This window comes from Lethenteron reissneri, chromosome 51 (genome assembly GCF_015708825.2).
Source record: "Lethenteron reissneri isolate LAM-NWPU_2019-01 chromosome 51, ASM1570882v1, whole genome shotgun sequence".
Taxonomy (NCBI): Eukaryota; Metazoa; Chordata; class Hyperoartia; order Petromyzontiformes; family Petromyzontidae; genus Lethenteron; species Lethenteron reissneri.
Genome location: NC_083829.1, coordinates 7,664,102 through 7,684,725, shown reverse-complemented (window position 1 = coordinate 7,684,725; position 20,624 = coordinate 7,664,102). Strand labels below are relative to the sequence as shown.

Sequence of the window (20,624 nt, the reverse complement as noted above, 5' to 3'; positions counted from 1 at the left end):
CACAACAACTCACTCACCGACCCACTCATCTACCCACCCACTCACCACACTGCAGGTCACAACAACTCACTCACCTAGGCACTCATCTAACCACGCACTCACCACACTGCAAGTCACAACAACTCACTCACCTACCCACTCATCTAACCACCCACTCACCACACTGCAGGTCACAACAACTCACTCACCCACTCATCTAACCACGCACTCACCACACTGTAGGTCACAACAACTCACTCACTCATCTAACCACGCACTCACCACACTGCAGGTCACAACAACTCACTCATCTACCCACTCATCTAATCACCCACTCACCACACTGCAGGTCACAACAACTCACTCATCTACACTCATCTAACCACGCACTCACCACACTGCAGGTCACAACTCACTCACCCACTCACTCATCTAATCACGCACTCACCACACTGCAGGTCACAACAACTCACTCACCCACCCACTCATCTAACCACCCATCCCACACCATCCCTCACCACTCACCCCTCACCCCTCAGCACCCATTCCTCATCACCCATTCCTCACCACCCCTCACCACCGACCCCTCACCACTCACCCCGGCCCCATGTGCACCGGGACCGCAGGACCCGAAACCGATGAATCCACAGAGTCAACACGGGGGGGGCCTTGATTGTTTTTTAATTGGTCACGGATCAGCGGTGGCGTGGTGCGGGCGACGCGGTGGGTGACGCGGTGCGGGAGAGCTCGAGAAAGGGTCGCTGTTCCAAGTGGGGGGGGAGGACGATGAACGATATTCGCTCTCCGAAGAGGTGGCATTGGCAGGGGTGTGGGTGATGAGGTTTTGCAGAGGTGCGTCATTGGCTAATTACGTGTGATGAGAAGTGTGGCTGATATGCAGGGTGCTTCAAAAAAATGTTCACACTCACACGGGACTATCGTTTTTATAGGGGAAAAATTAACTCGTAAAAACCAAAGTTTTTCACTATAAATCCTTTATATGCGTGGCGGCTAGAGTCCTCTCGTCCTCTGGCTTGAGATGGCTGCCACCTATGGGTCAGATGATTGCCTGCCACCATTAAGCAATTGGTAATTAAATATTTTTAAAAATTCCTAAAAAGTGTAAAGTTATGGAAAAAAAAATTTACGAAAATAAATTGTCACGCACAACGAGTCTGTGTGCAAAATGTCAGCTCGATTGGATCACGGGGAGTGGGTTAAAAAACGACCGAAAGATTTGCACGGTCGTAAGCGCGCAAGCAAGCAAGCAAGTGAACTTAATATAAAGGATTTTAAAAAAGAACGGACAATGAACTGTAGCGTGATAACAAATGTTCATAGCTTCAAAATGTTAGAGTCTCCACTTGTTCGCCATCGTTGTCAACACGCGCCTGGGATCTTCTCCAGGTGGTCTCCAGAGTCCCGGAGGCAGCACGTGTCTCGTGATCTTGTTTGTTGTCAATTCTCAGAAGTGTTAAAAACATTGTTTTGAAGCACCCTGCATATAGTAACAATAATAATATATGGGTCATGGGGTGAGTGTTCAGGTTCATGAGAGGTGCGTGGTGAGTGACAATCACAGACCCCGTAGCGTGACGAGGTGTGACGAGGTGAGTGTGACGTGGTGAGTGTGACGAGGTGAGTGTGACGAGGTGAGTGTGACGAGGTGGGTGTGACGAGGTGAGTGTGACGAGGTGTGTGATGAGGTGTTAAGGACGAGGTGAGTGTGACGAGGTGTGACGAGGTGAGTGTGACGAGGTGAGTGTGACGAGGTGAGTGTGACGAGGTGAGTGTGACGAGGTGAGTGTGATGAGGTGAGTGTGACGAGGTGAGGTTGACGAGGTGAGTGTGACGAGGTGAGTGTGATGAGGTGAGTGTGACGAGGTGAGTGTGACGAGGTGAGTGTGACGAGGTGAGGTTGACGAGGTGAGTGTGACGAGGTGAGTGTGACGAGGTGAGTGTGACGAGGTGAGTGTGATGAGGTGGGTGTGACGAGGTGAGTGTGACGAGGTGTGACGAGGTGAGGTTGACGAGGTGTTGCTGCTCAATACTCTACAGTCACACACTTGGTGCGCAGATACTCATTGAGAGCTTCCTCGCCTGCGGAGACATGCGGACACACGGCACGCCGACGTGAGCACGCCACACCAGCAGCACACCACACTATACCAGCAGCACACGACACTAGCAGCACACCACACCAGCAGCACACCACACCACACAAGGAGCACACCACACCAGCAGCACACCACACCACACAAGGAGCACACCACACCACACTACACCACACCAGCAGCACACCACACCACCCCAGCAGCGCACCACACCACACCAGCAGCACACCACACCAGCAGCACACCACACCACACACCACCACCACACACCACACCACACACCACACCACCACCACCAGACACCACACCACACCACACACCACCACCACACACCACACCACCACACCACACCACACACACCACACCACCACCACACACACCACACCACCACCACCACACACCACACCACACACCACCACCACCGCCACGTAACCTGCCCCGCACGCCACGCACGCCCCGCTCACCCAGGTCCTTGCCGAAGCCCGACTGCTTGAAGCCCCCAAAGGGCGCCGCTACGTCCGTCTTGTTGTAGGTGTTGATGAAGACGGTGCCGGCGTTGAGCGCCTCGCTCACACGCAGCGCTCGCCCCACGTCGCGTGTGAACACGCCCGACGCCAACCCAAACTCCGTGGCGTTGGCACGCCGCAACACGGCATCGTCGTCCCTGCACGCGGGCCGCACGCAGAGGTCGCAAACGGGTTTTGATTCCTTACCCGTACCCGTACCCGGCCGCACCAGGGTCGCAAACGGCTACCCGTACCCGGCTGGGTCCTCTGGCAGCACGTGGGCCGGGGGGGTGAGGGGTGGGGGGGTATGGCGCCGTGCAGCATCACACGGCGTCACGCACACACGCAGCCAGTGCCATGCGGCATCGTGCAACGAACTCGCATACACGCAGCGTCACGCAGCAGCATCGTACAGCGTTACTCACGCATGCAGCAGCAGCAGCATACACTATTGTAGAGCACCGCACATACACGCAGTGTTATACAGCATCGTAGGGCATCACACAGACAGCCAGCGTCATACAGAATTGTACAGCACCACACACACAGCGTCATACACCATCGTAAAGCACCAAACACATAACCATCGTACAGCACCACACACATAAACACAGCGTCATGCACACAAACACAGCCGGCGTCACACAGCACGGTACGCGTAGACAGGGCGGTACACACCCAGCCAGATCATCCGTGCAGGGTCCGCTGTACGGAGCGCACCCTGCAGCGTGCCTGCACTTGATCTTGATTTTCTACTCATCTGCAACACATGAGGCCATGAACCTACTCTAGCCCCCCCACCACTAGCCCCCCCCCCCCTCTCACCCGCTGGGGAATCTGGAAATGATCATGATGGGGCCGAACGACTCCTCCTGGGCGATGAACATGTGGTCCTGCACGTCGATAAACACCGTGGGCTCCATGAAGAACCCTGGGGACACGCGGTGCGGGGACACGAGGAGACACGGGGGCACACGGGGGAGACACCATGGGGGGATAACAGGGAGAGACAGGAACAACAGGGAGACACGGGGACACCAGGGGGAGACACGGGGACACCAGGCAGAGACAGGGATACGGGGACACAGGGACATGGGAGACACCGGGACATGAGGGAGAGCCAGGAACAGCAGGGAGACACGGGGACACCAGGCAGTGAAAGGGATACGGGGACAGAGGGACATGAGAGACACGGGCACATGAGGGAGAGACAGGGATATGGGGACACGGGAAACATGTGCAGAGAACAGGACACAGGGACAACGGGAGAGAGGGTGGGGGAGACATGGGACAGAGGAATGGGACGAGTATTAGAGTTGTGTACTGTACAAAGATCCCCCGTATAGCCTGTAACAGACTGTTGGGGCAAGTGCTGTTAGCGAGCACCTATGAAGGCCGGCACGGCACACGAGGGGGTGGGTGGCAGCACCCCGCCCGGCCGCCTTTGTCTCCCCGGTGGCGATGTTTACACACCGCACCAGGTGCTCAGTTGTTCTACCTAGGGGGTGGCCCAGGAACGATTCAGATAATCGTCACCGGTGTTGGCCGCCGTGAGCGGGAATCGAACTCGGGTCGCCGGGCTCGTAGCGCAGCGTAGCGCTAACCGCTGCACTCCTGTGCCCTGTGCCCTCCCCCCCACACACGTAGACACACACCCCCACCACCCCCCGCCTCCCTCACCTGGCCGCTTCACCTGCCCCCCACCACACATGAGCTTGGCCCCCTCTTTTCGGCCGCGCTCGCAGAACTCGAGTAGCTTCCTGAGATGCGAGGCGTGGTTCTGGGGGCCATGGTCCGTGCTGCGGTCCAGGGGGTCTCCCACCTTCATCTTGCGCACTTCCTCCACCTGCACGGGGGACACGGGGGGGGGGGACACACACACGGAGATACGAAGGGGGCACGCGGGGGCAATAAACAAACTAAACAATGATAATTGTTTTTTTACCTTTCGATTTAAAGCTTTCGTGACTGCAGGGATTTATCTTCTTGGTTCTTTCGGTAAAGTCACGTAGAAGGGAAGTAATGAAATTATAATAATAAAACATATTCAGACGCTGTCTCCCCGACAGACCTGGTCTTCACCTGAGGACGGCTGCTTGCGTTGTGGCCGAAACGTCGTGAGAATTATTTTATTATGAAGAAGATGGTTTTTTACCCTTTTAATCTGGCAACAAAAATGACACCTTTTTTACAAGGAGTCATGTTTGCATTGACCACAATACCTGCAGTCGTAATGCAAACAAAAAACAAAACTCTGATAATGTATGCACTGTCCTTGAAGTTGATTGGTCCACACCCGAGACAGCTTTCTTTAGAGCCTAGTCTCACATGGTGTTGGACCAGATGACGCCAAAAGGCGCACAACTCAAAGACAATGCACCATCAGAGTATGAGAGCTCGGGGTAAGCATTTACACCATTGGAACCTCATTTGCCAGAAAGAAAAAAAAGGTGTCAGTTTTGTTGCCAGATAAAAAAGGGTAAAAAACCAAATATATTTTTTCTTCTGGCAAATGAGGTTCCAATGGTGTAAACTAAACAATATTTTTTTAACCAGGTTAGGCCCACTGAGCTGTACATCTCATTTTCAGAAGCGACCTGGCCACACATATGATCGCTCTACGAAGTGGCTTATCGCGTAGACATTTATAGCAGCCAAATAATAATCTCAACGCAAGTTTATAAATGTGGAGGAAAAAAACCGGAGGACCCGGAGAAAAAATCCACGCGACTACATGGAGAGAGACACGCAAACTCCAAATATACAACAGGCATCAGGGTCGGGATCGAACCCACGACCTCCTGCATACCCGGCGAGGTAGTTAACATCTCGCCACCGTGACACGCAGGGACACGCGGTGACACATGAGGCTCTTATTATTGTTGATTGTTGTTGTTGGCGGTTGTAGTTGAATGTCTGTTGTTTGGTGTTGTTGTTGTGGAGGTGGTGGTGGTGGTGCAGGAGTCACCACTCTGGTGACGAACGTGTCGTGGATCCCGTCCTCCAGAAACAGCCGCCCCGCGGCGATACAGTTCTCCCCCTTGTTAAAGAACACGGCACTCATGCCCTGCGGTGACACGGGGACACGGGGACACAGGAACACGCGGGTGGAGATAAGGGAACACGGGAAGACAGGGACACGGGAAGACGGGAACATGAGGATGCGGGGATACGGGGACACGCGGATGGACATAGGGGGAGATGGGAACACGGGGACACGGGGACACGGGGACACGGGGAGACGAGGACATGGAGAGACAAGGAGACGGGGACACGGGGGAGGCATGGTTAGGGGGGTGGGTGGGGGGTATGATCAGGGTGAGAGTGGACGAGGGGAGGTAAAGGAGGTGGTAATGTGGAGTGGGGGGCTGGAGGATGGGTTGGGGGGGGGGCGTACCATGCGGATCGCCTTGTCCAGGTCACAGTCGTTGAAGATGATGAGGGGGGACTTGCCACCCAGCTCCAGAGACACTTTCTTCAGATTGACCGTGGCACAGCTGTGTGGCGGCACAGAGACAGGTGACGCGGTGTCATGGTGGGTTATGGGTAATACCTCATCGATACGACGGTGGTGATGATGATGATGACACTGTGATTGATAGAGTGCCCTCCGTCATGCCGGAGCACCATTACACCTCATCTGAAACACATGGAAGGGCACGCCCAGTGGCAGCTGTCCCTGTGTGGCACAAGGTGACTCGATACTTGGGCCTGTGAGCAGGCGTTGGTCTACCAGTAGGGCGCGTGATCCCAATCGAGTAAGTTGTGGGTTCACGTTTAACATTTGGCCAATGGTGTCACGTGGGCGTGCTCTTGCGAACGGCCTCCCGGGATCTGCAACGTCCACTGCGAGTGAAGCAGCTGCCACCGAGGTATTAAACCGGGACGGCCTGCCAGATTCGAACCGCGAACTTCTGTGGCAATCGGTGAACGCTCTGCCGTTGGGCCGCAATGACGGTGACGACGACGGTGACGACCACGGTGATGACGATGGTGAGTGGTGGCAGCGTCGCTCATGCGCACCGCGTCTCTCGCGATCGCCAACCAGGAAACCAGACGAGTAGGGAGGCAGCAGCAGCAGCATCATCATCAGCAGCAGCAGCATCATAAGCAGTAGCAGCAGCATCATCAGCAGCAGCATCATCATCATCATCATCAGCAGCAGCAGCCAAGGGGTGAGGAGCCAGCGCTACCAACAATTTCCCAAAACGTTTCAGCCAATTAATGAGTATTAATACATCTCACCACCCCATATATATTGCAGAGTAGGAGCTTTCGATGCTTTCTACCGGGTCTGACCTCTTTATGACCTGCTTTCGAGCATTTCTACAGAGCTCACCTGTTGATGATCTGCTTCTAGGAATTTCTACCGGGGCTCACCTCTTCCGAAGATTTCTACCTGGGCTCACCTCTTCACGATCTGATTCCGAAGATTTCTCACGGGGCTCACCTCTTCATGATCTGATTCCAAAGATTTCTACCTGGGCTCACCTCTTCATGATCTAATTCCGAGGATTTCTACCGGGGCTCACCTCTTCCGAAGATTTCTCACGGGGCTCACCTCTTCATGATCTGATTCCGAGGATTTCTACCGGGGCTCACCTCTTCAACGATCTGATTCCGAGAATTTCTACCGGGGCTCACCTCTTCCAAAGATTTTTACCTGGGCTCACCTCTTCAACGATCCTATTCCGATGATTTCTACCTGGACTCACCTCTTCATGATCTGCTTGCCGACGTCGGTGGAGCCCGTAAACCCGAGCTTCCGTACATCCGGGTGCTCCGACAGCCGCTGGCCCACCACTGAGCCTGGGTTCGTGGGTCATGGGGTCATGGACACAGGTGTGGGTCAGTGCATTCGTGGGTCAGTGGAACAGGTCAGGGTTAGATTTGGATCAGGGTTGGGACAGAGTCAGTAGGTCATGGGCATGAGGTCAGGGGCAGTGGGTCATGAGGTCATGTGCACAGGTGTTGGTCAGTGGATCATTGAGGCAGGGGGAGGGGAGAGGGGAGGGTGAGAGGGGATGGAGGGGTGAGTGAGGGTGGTGGATGAAGAGGGGTGAGTGAGGGTGGTGGATGAAGAGAGGTGAGTGGGTGAGGGATACCCGGGCCAGGGAGGATGTTGATGACTCCCTTGGGGAATCCGGCCTTTGCTACGAGCTCCGCAAACTTAAGCGCGCTGAGCGGAGTCACCTGCACACAGCATCATCATCGGCATCGCATCATTATCATCGGCATCATCATCATCATCGGCATCATCATCAGCATTATCGTCAGCGTCATCGTCTGCATCATCAGCATTGTGGTGTTTCTGTGTTGCTGGATGTGGTTGTAGAGTTGTTGTGTTGGTGTTAGAGGTGGTGTGAGTTTTAGTGGCGGTGTTGTAGTTGTGGTGGTGGTTGCGGTGGTGTTTGTGATGGTGGGTCTGGTGGTGGTTGTGGTTGGTGCTGGATGCGGTGGTGTTTGTGATGGTGGGTCAGGTTGTGGTTGGTGCTGGATGCGGTGGTGGTTATGGCGGTTGTTGACCTGCGCCGGTTTCACCACGGCCGTGTTGCCGGCGGCGAGGCACGCGGCAAGTTTCCACGACAGCATCATGAGTGGGTAGTTCCAGGGGATGACGATAGCACACACCCTGCAGAGACACAGTAGTGGGGACACGGGGAGACACGGGAGACACGGGGGGACACGGGGGGACACGGGGGGACACGGTGGATGTGAAAATGTAATTATTGCAGTTCCATAAACACCAGAGGCCGTGTGTAACCCCAGTGACCCCAGTGACCTCGGTGACCTCGGTGACCTCGGTGAGGCCGGTGACCCACCCGAGTGGCTCGCGCTTCGTGAAGGTCAAGTTGCGGTTGGGTCGTGCGTGGTTGATGGGGATGGTGGAGCCCTGAGGGGGGGGGCAGAGGGTGAGAGAGGGGGCAAAGGCCAGGTCAGAGGTCAAGCTTAGGAAGACAATCTCCTTCCTGTTGTCCTCCCCCCTATCTCCCCTACGCGTCTCCCCCGCCGTGTCTTCCCCCCACCCTCGCGTCTCCCCCCCACCCCCGCGTCTCCCCCCCCACCCCCGCGTCTCCCCCGCGTCTCCCCCACCCTGTCTCCCCCCCACCCCCGCGTCTCCCCCGCCACGTCTCACCTGGATCTTGTCGCACCAGCCTGCGAAGTAGCGGAACGTCTGGATGGACATCCCCACGTGCGTCTTGAGCGCGAGCGTGAACACGGCGCCCGAGTCCAGCGACTCGATCGTGGCCAGCTCCTCCTGGTGCTGCTCCATCAGGTCCGCCAGCCTGGGGTCGTGCACGGGGTGGGGGGCAGGGGGTCATGACGGGGGGAGGTCATGAGGGGGGGGAGGTCACCCGGTCAGTGGGTCATCCGGTGAGAGATTCATCTCATTGGTGGGGCCAGTGGGCCATCTCCGTCAGTGGGTCATGCCGGGTCGGTGGGTCACGTGGACGTGTGTCTGTGCCAGCCCAGATGTTCCGGAAGAGCAGCCCAGAAAGATGAAGACAAAGGTTCCCCTTCCCCGTATGGCCCACACGGGCCGGTGGGGCAAGTGCTGCCGTGTGCGCGCACCTGTACATGAGGTTCCCGCGGTCGCGTGCGTTCATGCGGCTCCACTCCCCGCGCTCGAACGCCTCCTTGGCGGCCGCGACGGCGCGGTCCACATCAGGGGCCGTGCACAGAGACACGGAGCAGATGGCCTGCGGGGACGCGGGGTGACACGGGGACAACGCACTTGTGTCACTCCACTGCTGGATGAAGACCCGCAACCCCCCCCCCTCCCCCCCCCACGCTGTGTTGGCCGTAGGGGTTGTTTGACCATACTTCACCGCACTGGTTAGTGAAAGTATGGGGGAAAGGGCTGTTTCAGATGTCACCGAGCCACTGATGTGAGCCATGATGGTCAGCGCCACCATGTTAACCTCCACCAGCATCATCATCACCACCACCACCACCACCAACTTTACCACAAACTCGAAACAAAAACACCTCTATCACCATGATCACCACCAACCCCTTCCACCCCCTCCCCACTCCCCCCCCAATCCCCCTGGCGCCAGGTGAGCGCCCACTCACCGTTCCCGTGGCCGGGTTCACCGTCTCGTAGGTCGCCCCCTCGGCCGCGTCCACGAACTCCCCCCCGATGAATCCCTGGTGCGGGATTCTCACGGTCATCGCGTTCACCTCCAGCACCACCTGCGGGACGGCAGAACTCGCCGTGTCTCCCCGTGTCTCCCCGTGTCTCCCCACGTCTCCCCGCGTCTCCCCGTGTCTCCTCGTGTCTCCCCACGTCCCCCCGTGTCTCCTCGTGTCTCCTCGTGTCTCCCCACGTCTCCCCGCGACCCCACGTCTCCCCGTGTCTCCCCACGTCTCCCCGCGACCCCACGTCCCCCGTGTCTCCCTGTGTCCCCATGTCTCCACGTCTCTGCACATCCCCGTGTCTCCATGTCCCTGCGTCCCCATGTCCCCGCGTGGCTCCCCATGTCCCCGTGTGGCTCCCCGTATATCCCCGTGTCCGAGCGCCCCCGTGTCCCAGTCTCCCCGTGTGTCCGCGGGTGTCCACGTGCCTCCCCGTGTCTCCGCGTGTCTCTTCGTGTCTCTGTGTACCCGTGCGTCTCTACGTGTCTCTGCGTGTCTCTCCGTGTCTCTGTGTGCCCGTGCGTCTCTACGTGTCTCTGCGTGTCTCTCCGTGTCTCTGTGTACCCGTGCGTCTCTACGTGTCTCTGCGTGTCTCTCCGTGTCTCTGTGTGCCCGTGCGTCTCTACGTGTCTCTGCGTGTCTCTCCGTGTCTCTGTGTACCCGTGCGTCTCTACGTGTCTCCGCGTGTCTCTCCGTGTCTCTGTGTACCCGTGCGTCTCTACGTGTCTCCGCGTGTCTCTCCGTGTCTCTGTGTACCCGTGCATCTCTACGTGTCTCCGCGTGTCTCTCCGTGTCTCTGTGTGCCCGTGCGTCTCTACATGTCTCTGCGTGTCTCTCCGTGTCTCTGTGTACCCGTGCGTCTCTACGTGTCTCCGCGTGTCTCTACGTGTCTCTCTTGTCTCTGTGCGTCTCTACATGTCTCTGCGTGTCTCTCCGTGTCTCTGTGTACCCGTGCGTATCTACGTGTCTCCGCGTGTCTCTACGTGTCTCTCTTGTCTCTGTGCGTCTCTACGTGTCTCCGCGTGTCTCACGTGGTCCACGACGATGTCCCCCGTGCCGCCCTCCCCGCGCATCTTGCGCACGACCATCTGGATGAACTCGGCGAAGGAGCTCGCCATGTACACCTCCTCGTTCTGCAGCACCACCTCGCTGCACAGCATCCTCACCTCCTCCACCAACCTGCCACGTCGTCACATCACCTCGTCATTACGCCCTCACCTCCTCCACCAGCCTGCCGCGTCATCGTCGTCGCACGACCTCCTCAATCCAACATGACGTAGCACCATCATCTGCTTGGTCAATCACCCCGTGAATTCATCGTCTTCCCACCTCGTCACCTCATTACCGACAACCCTGTCACCTCATGACCCTGCAACCGCGACGCCGTGACCTCGTGACATCCGTGACCCCGCGACCCCGTGACCCCGCGACCCCGTGAGCTCACCGCACGACGTCCATGGAGCCGGCTCCACTCTTGAAGAAGTCCGTGGCATCCACCACCTCATCCACGTTGCTCAGGATGCCCTTCCACACGGCCTGGGGTCAAAACCGAGGTTTACACTCCCGGCGGTGATGATGGGTACGGCGAGTGTGTGCATGCGTGCGTGTGCGTGCGTGTGCATGTGTGTGAGCATGTGTGTGTGAGTGGGGAGCGGTAGTGTAGCAGTTAGCGCGCCGCGCTATGAACCTGGCGACCCGGGTTTGATTCCCGCTCACGGCCAACACCAGTGACGATTATCTGAACCGGTCCTGGGCCTCCCCTAGGTCGACTCAGCCTTAAATGAGTACCTGGTGCGGTGTGTAAACATCGGAACTGGGGAGACAAAGGCGGTCGGGCGTGGTGCTGGCCACCCACCCCCTCGTGTGCCGTGCCGGCCTTCATAGGTGCTCACTAACAGCACTTGCCCCGACAGTCTGTTAAGGCTACACGGGGGATCTTTGTCTTTGCGTGAGTGTGTGGAGGAGGCTCCTTGAAGGACGCTACTGGGCAGGTGGAGGCATTCGCCCTCCAACCAGAACGGAGGGAGGCGTGGCGCTGGCTTCCCCGGCCTTTATAAGCGCTACTCGCCAACAGCACTTGGCGCTGCAGGCCTGTGTGTGTGGGTGCTTCCCCCGGTGAAGGCATTTTGCCTTCGGTTCCGTACCCGCACTCTATCGGCGACGTCCCTCTCGCTGTCGGAGAGCTCCAGGCTCTGCGCATCCCCCTGGGAGAAGTAGGCCGAGGCGGGGATTGTCTTCCCGCTCTCCAGCTGCAGCACCTGCACCCTGAGCTGCACACAGACACACAAAGATCTCCCGTTTAGCCTTAACAGGCTGTTGGGGCAAGTGCTGTTTAACGAGCACCTACGAAGGCCGGCACGGTGTGGGTAGCCAGCACCACGTCCATAGACACAGACACGCAGTGTGGCAGAGCCGGCCGCTCCACGCGTTCCCCACGCTCGCTCGCAACCAGATCAAACATCGCACCATCACCATTACATCATCACCACCATCATCATCACCACCACCACCATCACTACCATCACCACCATCATAATTACCGTCAACTCATCACCACCACCATCACCACCATCATGATCACCATCACCACCATAAACTACCATCACCACCTTCATCATTTCCATCATCTCATCATCATCACCACTATCATAACCACCACCATCATCATCACCATCATCATTAACCATCACCATCATTATTGAGTACATTCGGTATTGGCGCTGTCACTCTTATAGTGGAAAGGCCATCACAAAGGCAGGAGGAGCCTCTATGCAGTCCCACTTGAGTGGCCGAGCGAGTGGCCGAGCGCGTGGCCAAGGGAGTGACAGAGTGAGTGACTGAGTGAGTGACCGGGCGAGTGACAGAGTGAGTTACAGAAAGAGTGACCGAGCGAGTGACATAATGAGTTACAGAGGGAGTTACAGAGGGAATGACTGAGTGACCGAGTGAGTGACCAATTGAGCGACCGAGCAAGTGGTTGAGCGAGTGACCGAGCGAGTGACCGAGCGAGTGACTGAGAGAGTGACTGATTGAGCGACCGAGCGAGTGGTTGAGCGAGTGACCGAGCGAGTGACCGAGCGAGTGACTGAGGGAGTGACCGAGCGAGTGACTGAGTGAGTGACTGATTGAGCGACCGAGCGAGTGGTTGAGCGAGTGACCGAGCGAGTGACCGAGCGAGTGACCGAGGGAGTGTCTGAGTGAGTGACCGATTGAGTGACCGAGTGAGTGACCGAGCGAGTGAGTGACCGAGCGAGGGACTGAGTGAGTGACCGATTGAGCGACCGAGCGAGTGGTTGAGCGAGTGACCGAGCGAGTGACCAAGCGAGTGACCGAGGGAGTGTCTGAGTGAGTGACCGATTGAGTGACCAAGTGAGTGACCGAGCGAGTGAGTGACCGAGCGAGTGACTGAGCGAGCGTCACCATTTTGCCATCATTGCCGAACAGCACCAGCCCCTGTGGGGTCACGACCCCGGGTTGCGCTGCCCCCTCGATGGGTAGGGGCTGCCCCGTGGGGGACGGGCCCTCGAAGAGCGAGGAGCTGAACAGGGAGACGCGCTGAGAGGGCAGCAGGGGGAACACCATCAGCATCATCATCAGCATCATCATCATCAGCAGCAGAATCGTCACCATCAGCATCATCATCAGCATCATCATCAGCAAAATCGTCATCATCAGCATCATCATCAGCAGAATCGTCATCATCAGCAGCATGTGCAGGAGGAATGTTGGGTGTGTAGCTTCTGTATCCATAAGAGGTTTTTTTGGGTTAGATCGCGTAAATATATAAATGTGTCGTTAAACCCGCCACCACCCGACGCAGCCAATTAGTAAGGGGTTGTCATGTAAACAGAACATTCCGAATCGTCACTAGCACAACCAAGCCACAACATTTACGATGTGAGTACGACGTTTCACCAGTCATTACAACTAGCTTCATCAGGCGACAGCCAGATTGTTGGGGTGGGGAGCGCGGCCTGTCGGCAGGAGGTGAATGGGAGAGACAGAGAGAGTCGGAGGAGGAGGTGGGGGCCTCTCTCACCTCTCCGTCGATCAACGTCCACGCCCCGGGAACTTTATCGTTGCCTCTGATCCAGTTGTGAATCGCGAGCGCCGGCTGATCCCAGTTCACCTGCACGACAGCACACACCAGTCAGCCGGGGTCACTCGGGGTCACCTTGGGTCATCTCAGGTCGTCTTGGATAATAAAAATTATAATATTGGTGCTCATCTCCTGTTTCCAGTCATTCAAAGCCAGTGGTAGCAATTCCACGTTCCTATGACCGGGACGAGTCTATCCATAGAAGACAAATAAAAAGGATTGACATTTCCCACAATGTGGTACTCGTTTAATCGACCCCAGGCGGAGGGAGGGATGGAGGGAGTGGAGTGGAAAAAGGGGAGGGAGGGGAGGGGAGGGAGGGAGTGGAGTAGAAGAAGGGGAGGGAGGGGAGGGGAGGGAGGGAGTGGAGTAGAAGAAGGGGAGGGAGGGAGGGAGTGGAGTGGAAGAAGGGGAGGGAGGGGAGGGGAGAGAGGGAGAGAGTGGAGTGGAAGAAGGGGAGGGAGGGGAGGGGAGGGAGGGAGTGGAGTGCAAGAAGGAGAGGGAGGGGAGGGGAGGAAGGGGAGGGAGGGGCTGAGTCAACCTCCGACAGAGATGTGAACTCGCGAGAGTCCGGTAGCTGTGAGCCGCTCGCTCCACGCCGGGCCCCGTGCCCGTTGTGACCGTGCGACTCACGGCGCCTGACATCTCAACCAGTGGAAGGGCACCCCCAGTGGCAGCTCTCCCCGTGCGCCACGAGGAGTATGCAGCACCTGGCCTGCGAGCGGGCATTCCGTTTTCCAGTAGCGGGGGGCGATGACTGAGCAATTTGCGGTGCGATTTTTATTTTATTTGTCAAATTTGGTACTTTTACGCCGGCACGCAGCGGCCTACTCTTGCGAATGACGTCATGGGATCTTGTAACGGCCGCCGCGGGCGAAGTGGACGTCGCAGAGTTTTTTGTTTTTACCGTGGTGACTGCGCAGACAACCGCAGTATTGACCTGGGTGGCCCCGCTGGGTTCAAACCAGGAACCTCGGCAACAAGCGGCAACAACTCGCTGCCGCCAAGCCCCGTCACCGCCGTTGGGACCGCCTTGGGGTCATCAGGGGTCACCGGAGTCATCTGGGGTCACGAGGAGCTCGTGGGGAGCTCACCTGCGCGTTGTCTTTCTTCTGGATGCCCTCGTAAGTGGCCCCCTCCTCCGGCTGGAGGATGCGGGGGGCCGTGCCGTCAGCGATCATTCGCACTGCCTCCACCTGGGGGCACAGAGGCAGAATTGGAGGAGGTGGTGGAGGGGGGGGGTACCCTCCCCTCCCGTGTCACGCCCCCCTCTCTCCATCCCCCCCACCCTCAGACCACCCCCCTACCCTTTGTACCTTGGCCTTCATGCCCCCCTTGCCCCCCCCACCCCCCCATACCATAGCCTTCATTCCCCCTCACTCACCCTCCACCCTACCCCCCCCCCCCCATTACTATAGTGGTCAAATTTTCGCACCACCCTCTTTCCCCTGCCACCCACAATCCCCACCCGGCCCCACCCCTCCCCCTCGTCTGTGCCTGAGTCTTTATGCCCCCCGCTGCCAACGCCCCCCCGCCCACCCCTCCCCCTCCCCCCTTCCCCCCGCACCATGGCGGTGACCCCCTGCGGGTAGAGGAAGCGCTTGTAGATGGAGCTGACGGTGTCGTCAGGCAGCACGGCGCACTCCCTCTGCAGCAGCAGGGGGCCCGTGTCCAGCCCCGCGTCCGCCCAGAACACCGAGAAGCCGCCCCTCGCGTCCCCGTGGATCAGTGTCCTGGGGCGCGGCGGCGGCGGCGGCAGCATTATCAGCAGCATCATCGGCAGCATCAGCAGCATAATCATCAGCAGAAGTAGCATAAGCAGCAGTAGCAGCAGCAGCATCACAATCACCACCCCATCGCAACTACCAACAACACCACCCCCATTCCCACGACCACCACCACCGGCATCACCACCTCCATCCCAACCATCACCATCATCACTCCCATCCCCACCACTACCATCATCACCATCACCACCCCATCCCAATAGAATCCATCCCAACCATCATCATCATCACCCCCATCCCCACGACCACCACCGCCACCCCTGGCACCACCACCATCCATCCCCACTATCATCATTCATCATCCCCCGCCCTCCGCCCCTCCGCACCAGTTGATGGCGGAGGCCCCGCGGTGCCGCGGCAGCAGCGACGGGTGGTAGATGATGGAGCCGTGCCGCGGGTGGTCGATCACCTCCATGGGGATGAACTGCGAGCAGAAGGGCAGCACGTTGAGCTCGGCGCCCAGGCCGCGGTACGTGTCCAGCAGGGCCGCCACGGGCTGCCCCTTGAGGCGCCAGCGCGGCGGCTTGAAGACGGGCACCGCGTCCGCCTCGGCCGCCGCACCTGGGAGGCGACGCGGAAGGGGACGGACGCCCCGGTCAACCGCCTCGCTCGCTCGGCGGGTCGCTCGCCCGCTCGGTGGGTCGCTCGCCCGCTCAGCGGGTCGCTCGCACGCCCGCTCGCTCAATCACGCATCCACTCGGTCACTCACCGACTCACTCGGTCACTCACCGACTCATCCGAGATGTGTGTAGGGTTTCGAGTGGATAGATGGTATTTCGGAGGGTCGATGGAGTTTCGGGGGTTACTCACCAAGGGGGTCTGGCCTCCCGTCCGTGTCGGGGATGGTGAACACGCCCACAACCTCGTGGCCATCCTCGCGCAGGCCCCGGTACACGTCCAGGCCGAACAGGCTCTGCCCAATCACCACCACGCGCATCCTGGCTCCTCCTTCTTCTCACCTGCACACCAGGTGAGACCCCGTCATCAGGTGAGACTCCACCGCCAGGTAAGACTTCGTCACCTGTCGGCTCACAAGGAAAGTTCCATCGCAGCTCGGGTGCCCACCTGGAAACCCAAGTCGGTGGACGATTGGGTGAGTGGATGGGTGAGTAGATAAGTGGATGGGTGAGTTTGTGGGTGATTGAGTGAGTGGGTGATTGGGTGAGTGGATGAGTGGGTGATTGAATGAGTGGGTGGGTGGGTGAGTGAGCGAGTGAGTGGGTGATTTGGTGAATGGGTGATTGATTGGATGGGTGATTGAATGAGTGGGTGGATGAGTGGGGAGGGTGGATGAGTGAGTGGGGTGGGTGGATGAGTGAGTGGGGTGGGTGGATGAGTGAGTGGGGTGGGTGGATGAGTGAGTGGGGTGGGTGGATAGTGAGTGGGGTGGGTGGATGAGTGAGTGGGGTGGGTGGATGAGTGAGTGGGGTGGGTGGATGAGTGAGTGGGGTGGGTGGATGAGTGAGTGGGGTGGGTGGATGAGTGAGTGGGGTGGGTGGATGAGTTAGTGGGTGGGTGGATGAGTGAGTGGGGCGGGTGGATGAGTGAGTGGGGTGGGTGGATGAGTGAGTGGGGTGGGTGAGTGAGTGAGTGAGTGGGTGGGTGGGTGAGTGAGTGGGTGGGTGGGTGGGTGGATGGATGAGTGAGTGGGTGGGTGAGTGGGTGAGTGAGTGAGTGGGTGGGTGGGTGGGTGAGTGAGTGAGTGGGTGGGTGGGTGGGTGAGTGAGTGAGTGGGTGGGTGGGTGAGTGGGTGGGTGGGTGAGTGAGTGGGTGGGTGAGTGGGTGGATGGATGAGTGAGTGAGTGGGTGAGTGAGTGAGTGGGTAAGTGAGTGAGTGGGTGGGTGGTTGGGTGAGTGAGTGGGTGGGTGGGTGAGTGGGTGGGTGAGTGAGTGGATCGATGAGTGAGTGGGTGGAAGGGTTTGCTACATTCCCCACTGTAGACCAAACCCAGGCAGAGCTCTCAGTCAGCGCGGGGTCTATCAGAACGAGCTGTGCAGTTCCCAGTGAGAGGGGTTTTGGCACGGCGCTGGTAGCGGATCCTCGCTATGAAGCTACCCGGAACGCCCGATCACAGAAGCCAACTGCCCGCTGGCCGGGTCAACCCCTTATCGCAACCACGCGGCCACCCTGGTTAATACCGCGGGTCTATTAACCAGACATGGGTTGCTGCCACCGCGGTGAGAGGTCAACTCCCAGAGGTCACCGGTGCTGTGCGATCTCGCAGCGCGGCAGTTAAAACAATGGTCCAAAATTACTTGAACCCCCCCCCCCCCCCCCCAGCAGAAGCATAAATGATAAGTTCACACCAGTAAAATCTATGATCTGCAGGTCGTGCGTTGGTGGTGGTGGTGGGGTAAGCAGTGGAGCGGTGGTGCAGCAGTTAGCGCGCTACGCTACGAACCCGGCGAGCCGAGTTCGATTCCCGCTCACGGCGAAAACCCGTGACGATTATCTGAACCGGTCCTGGGCCTCCCCCGAGGTCGACTCAGCTCTTCCAACTAGTAGTGGAGGCCTCCTTGCGCCAGCAGGGGCCGCGAGGGGGGGATGGGATGGAGGGGGGAGGGCAAATCTCTGATGGGCGATTTCGTCGAAGTGTACAATGTTATCGCTCCGTCACAGCGGCGACGTCTTCAGGCCACGAGCCCACAGGCAAATGTTGTCCTCGATTGTGAGCGGATTGGTGTCGGGGGATAATGGGGCTGTCCCCCTTAGGACAATAAACACATCGATAGGGAGATCACAAAACAATGCTACTCACTAACTACCATCATCATCAGCAGCCAGAGTCAATCCACTGCTGGATGAAGGCCTCTTTCCCCTCTCTCCCCTCTCTCCCCTAGACGTAGCCACCTCTCGAGGTCTCGTGACGCGCCGATCCGCCCGGCTCCTGCCGCACACGAAGCCGATTTCATCTCCGCTCCGTCTCCGCTGTAGACGAGCTCTCGGGCGAGTTCTTTCCCTCCTTCGACTGCCGCTCCGCCGTTATCAACCGGTCTCGACCACAGACCATCGTCGCCCCCTCCAGCCGTGACGCGCCTTGCCCAAGCCTCACTTCTCTTAGCAAGGCGTTGCGACGACGACGATGATGATGATACTGCTGACGATGATGATGCTGCTACTGATGATGATGATGAGGTCCCTGACACGCGTGCGTTGTCTAATCCACGTATTCGTCTTTCTGTGTCTCAGTGCCGCTTCAAGCATGCATCTCTCCATGATATCATTATAATCTATCCACTGATGAATAAAAATCAATATGATGATGTCTCTATCACGTGTATATTCTCTAAAGCACGTGTTCATCTTTCTGTGTAACAGTGGAACTTCCAGGGTGCATCTCCCCATGCTTTCATTATGATATATCCACTGTTGGATCAATATGATGGTGACGAAGATTACGTCTGCAACTCGTGTGTGTTCTCTCTAATCCTCGTGTCCCTCTGTCTCTCGCTGTAATTCCCGGCGTGCATCTCCTCCACCCTTCTCTGCGCAGTTTCCGTTCCCGTCTCACCTGTCACGTGTCCGCGTCTCGCATCACAAACGCCACAATTGCGACGATAATGCAGCTACGGGGAACGTAGCGGAACATAGCGACACACTCCCAAGTTGATTCCGTTCATTGCCAGGTAGAGGAACTCAAAGAGACCAGGACGAGTCGTTTGTAACAACAACAAAGACTCTTAGTTCTTTCGGTAAAGTCACGTAGGTAAAAAATGAAATTAACATTAATAAAAATAAAACAATAAAAAACTAAAAATCATGACGTTTCGGAGGCAACACAAGTCTCCGTCATCAGGTGAGACCGTCACAGCCAGATTTGCTGCACAGCCAGATTTGCTGCATCATCTTGATGCAGCAAATCTGGCTGTGACGGTCCCACTTGATGACGGAGACTTGTGTTGCCTCCGAAACGTCGTGATTTTTTTATTTTTTATTGTTTTATTTATATTAATTTTAATTTCATTTTTTACCTACGTGACTTTACCGAAAGAACTAAGAGTATGAATCCTTGCAGTCACGAAAGCTTCAAATCTAGAACAAAGACCTACCCGAGCCACCAAACTGGACCTAAGTAAATACAACACAGTTACAGCAATGAAGATGAAGCCAATACAGAAGGCCACGAAGTTGGGATCAAGGTAAAGACATGATCGATGAAAAGGTAATATACTTTACCGTTTCCGGCAAATCAAACAGGAGGTGTTAATATGTTCAAAGACCAAATAGACGGCTATTGCAAGGCATCGTGTCAGCATTAACCACACATGCTTGTGGTAAAACATGCAAACAAACGTGCTTTGATACCAATATATGCATTGCCTTTGAAATTGATTGGCCTACTTTATGGCCTACACTCAGCAGTGTTAGACCAGATCACGCCATAAAGCGACCAGCACAGAGGCAATACAAATATCAAATCATTAATAGCTCGGATTGAGCAATTGTGTCTGTGGAAAAGAGCGAAGCCTATTCTCTCTGCTTCGTCTCGATACCGGCATACAGGCGACATTTGCAGTACAGCAAGTTGGCTAGACGACATCAGACTTCTGTCAGAGGGGCACAGCTCAGGAGACAGCGGAGCGTGGGAACCCGGAGCAGCTACTGAGGGTGGCCGGGCTCAGAGCGATGACACCGAGAGGTGGTGGGATGGAGAGCTGAACTCAATCTCGAGTAACCTTCACCCAGAAGCAGAACGAATACGTTGATCCAGCAACACGTCTTAGCCTCTGGCATCACCTGCAGCCCCATCACCTTCACCCTCATCACCTGTACCTCATCACCTGTACCCCCATCACCTGCACCTCATCACCTGCACCACCATCACCTGCACCCCCATCACCTGCACCCCCATCACCTGCACCCCCATCACCTGCACCCCCATCACCTTCACTCCCATCACCTGCACCCCCATCACCTGCACCCCCATCACCTGCACCACCATCACCTGTACCCCCATCACCTGTACCACCATCACCTGTACCACCATCACCTGTACCA

General features: G+C 57.2%; 1 protein-coding gene across 3 annotated transcripts in view; it reads right to left on the bottom strand.

Moving 5' to 3' along the window:
• Nucleotides 1–639: 639 nt before the first annotated feature.
• The window catches only part of LOC133355424 (cytosolic 10-formyltetrahydrofolate dehydrogenase-like), a 24,255-nt gene continuing 4,270 nt past the window's right edge, over nucleotides 640–20,624 (bottom strand). For all 3 annotated transcript variants that reach the window (XM_061572721.1, XM_061572719.1, XM_061572720.1), the window contains exons 2-23: nucleotides 16,436–16,584; nucleotides 15,952–16,186; nucleotides 15,406–15,571; nucleotides 14,933–15,034; nucleotides 13,779–13,868; nucleotides 13,160–13,294; nucleotides 11,884–12,009; nucleotides 11,184–11,275; nucleotides 10,771–10,918; nucleotides 9,677–9,796; nucleotides 9,173–9,300; nucleotides 8,736–8,886; nucleotides 8,422–8,492; nucleotides 8,126–8,231; nucleotides 7,705–7,792; nucleotides 7,315–7,408; nucleotides 5,997–6,096; nucleotides 5,568–5,666; nucleotides 4,280–4,445; nucleotides 3,425–3,530; nucleotides 2,558–2,757; nucleotides 640–2,079 (exon numbers count right to left, since the gene is read on the bottom strand). In XM_061572721.1, coding sequence (XP_061428705.1) covers nucleotides 2,024–2,079; nucleotides 2,558–2,757; nucleotides 3,425–3,530; nucleotides 4,280–4,445; nucleotides 5,568–5,666; nucleotides 5,997–6,096; nucleotides 7,315–7,408; nucleotides 7,705–7,792; nucleotides 8,126–8,231; nucleotides 8,422–8,492; nucleotides 8,736–8,886; nucleotides 9,173–9,300; nucleotides 9,677–9,796; nucleotides 10,771–10,918; nucleotides 11,184–11,275; nucleotides 11,884–12,009; nucleotides 13,160–13,294; nucleotides 13,779–13,868; nucleotides 14,933–15,034; nucleotides 15,406–15,571; nucleotides 15,952–16,186; nucleotides 16,436–16,562 — 2,706 coding nt within the window. In that variant the 5' untranslated portion in view covers nucleotides 16,563–16,584 and the 3' untranslated portion in view covers nucleotides 640–2,023. The remainder of the gene's footprint in view (nucleotides 2,080–2,557; nucleotides 2,758–3,424; nucleotides 3,531–4,279; nucleotides 4,446–5,567; nucleotides 5,667–5,996; nucleotides 6,097–7,314; nucleotides 7,409–7,704; nucleotides 7,793–8,125; nucleotides 8,232–8,421; nucleotides 8,493–8,735; nucleotides 8,887–9,172; nucleotides 9,301–9,676; nucleotides 9,797–10,770; nucleotides 10,919–11,183; nucleotides 11,276–11,883; nucleotides 12,010–13,159; nucleotides 13,295–13,778; nucleotides 13,869–14,932; nucleotides 15,035–15,405; nucleotides 15,572–15,951; nucleotides 16,187–16,435; nucleotides 16,585–20,624) is intronic.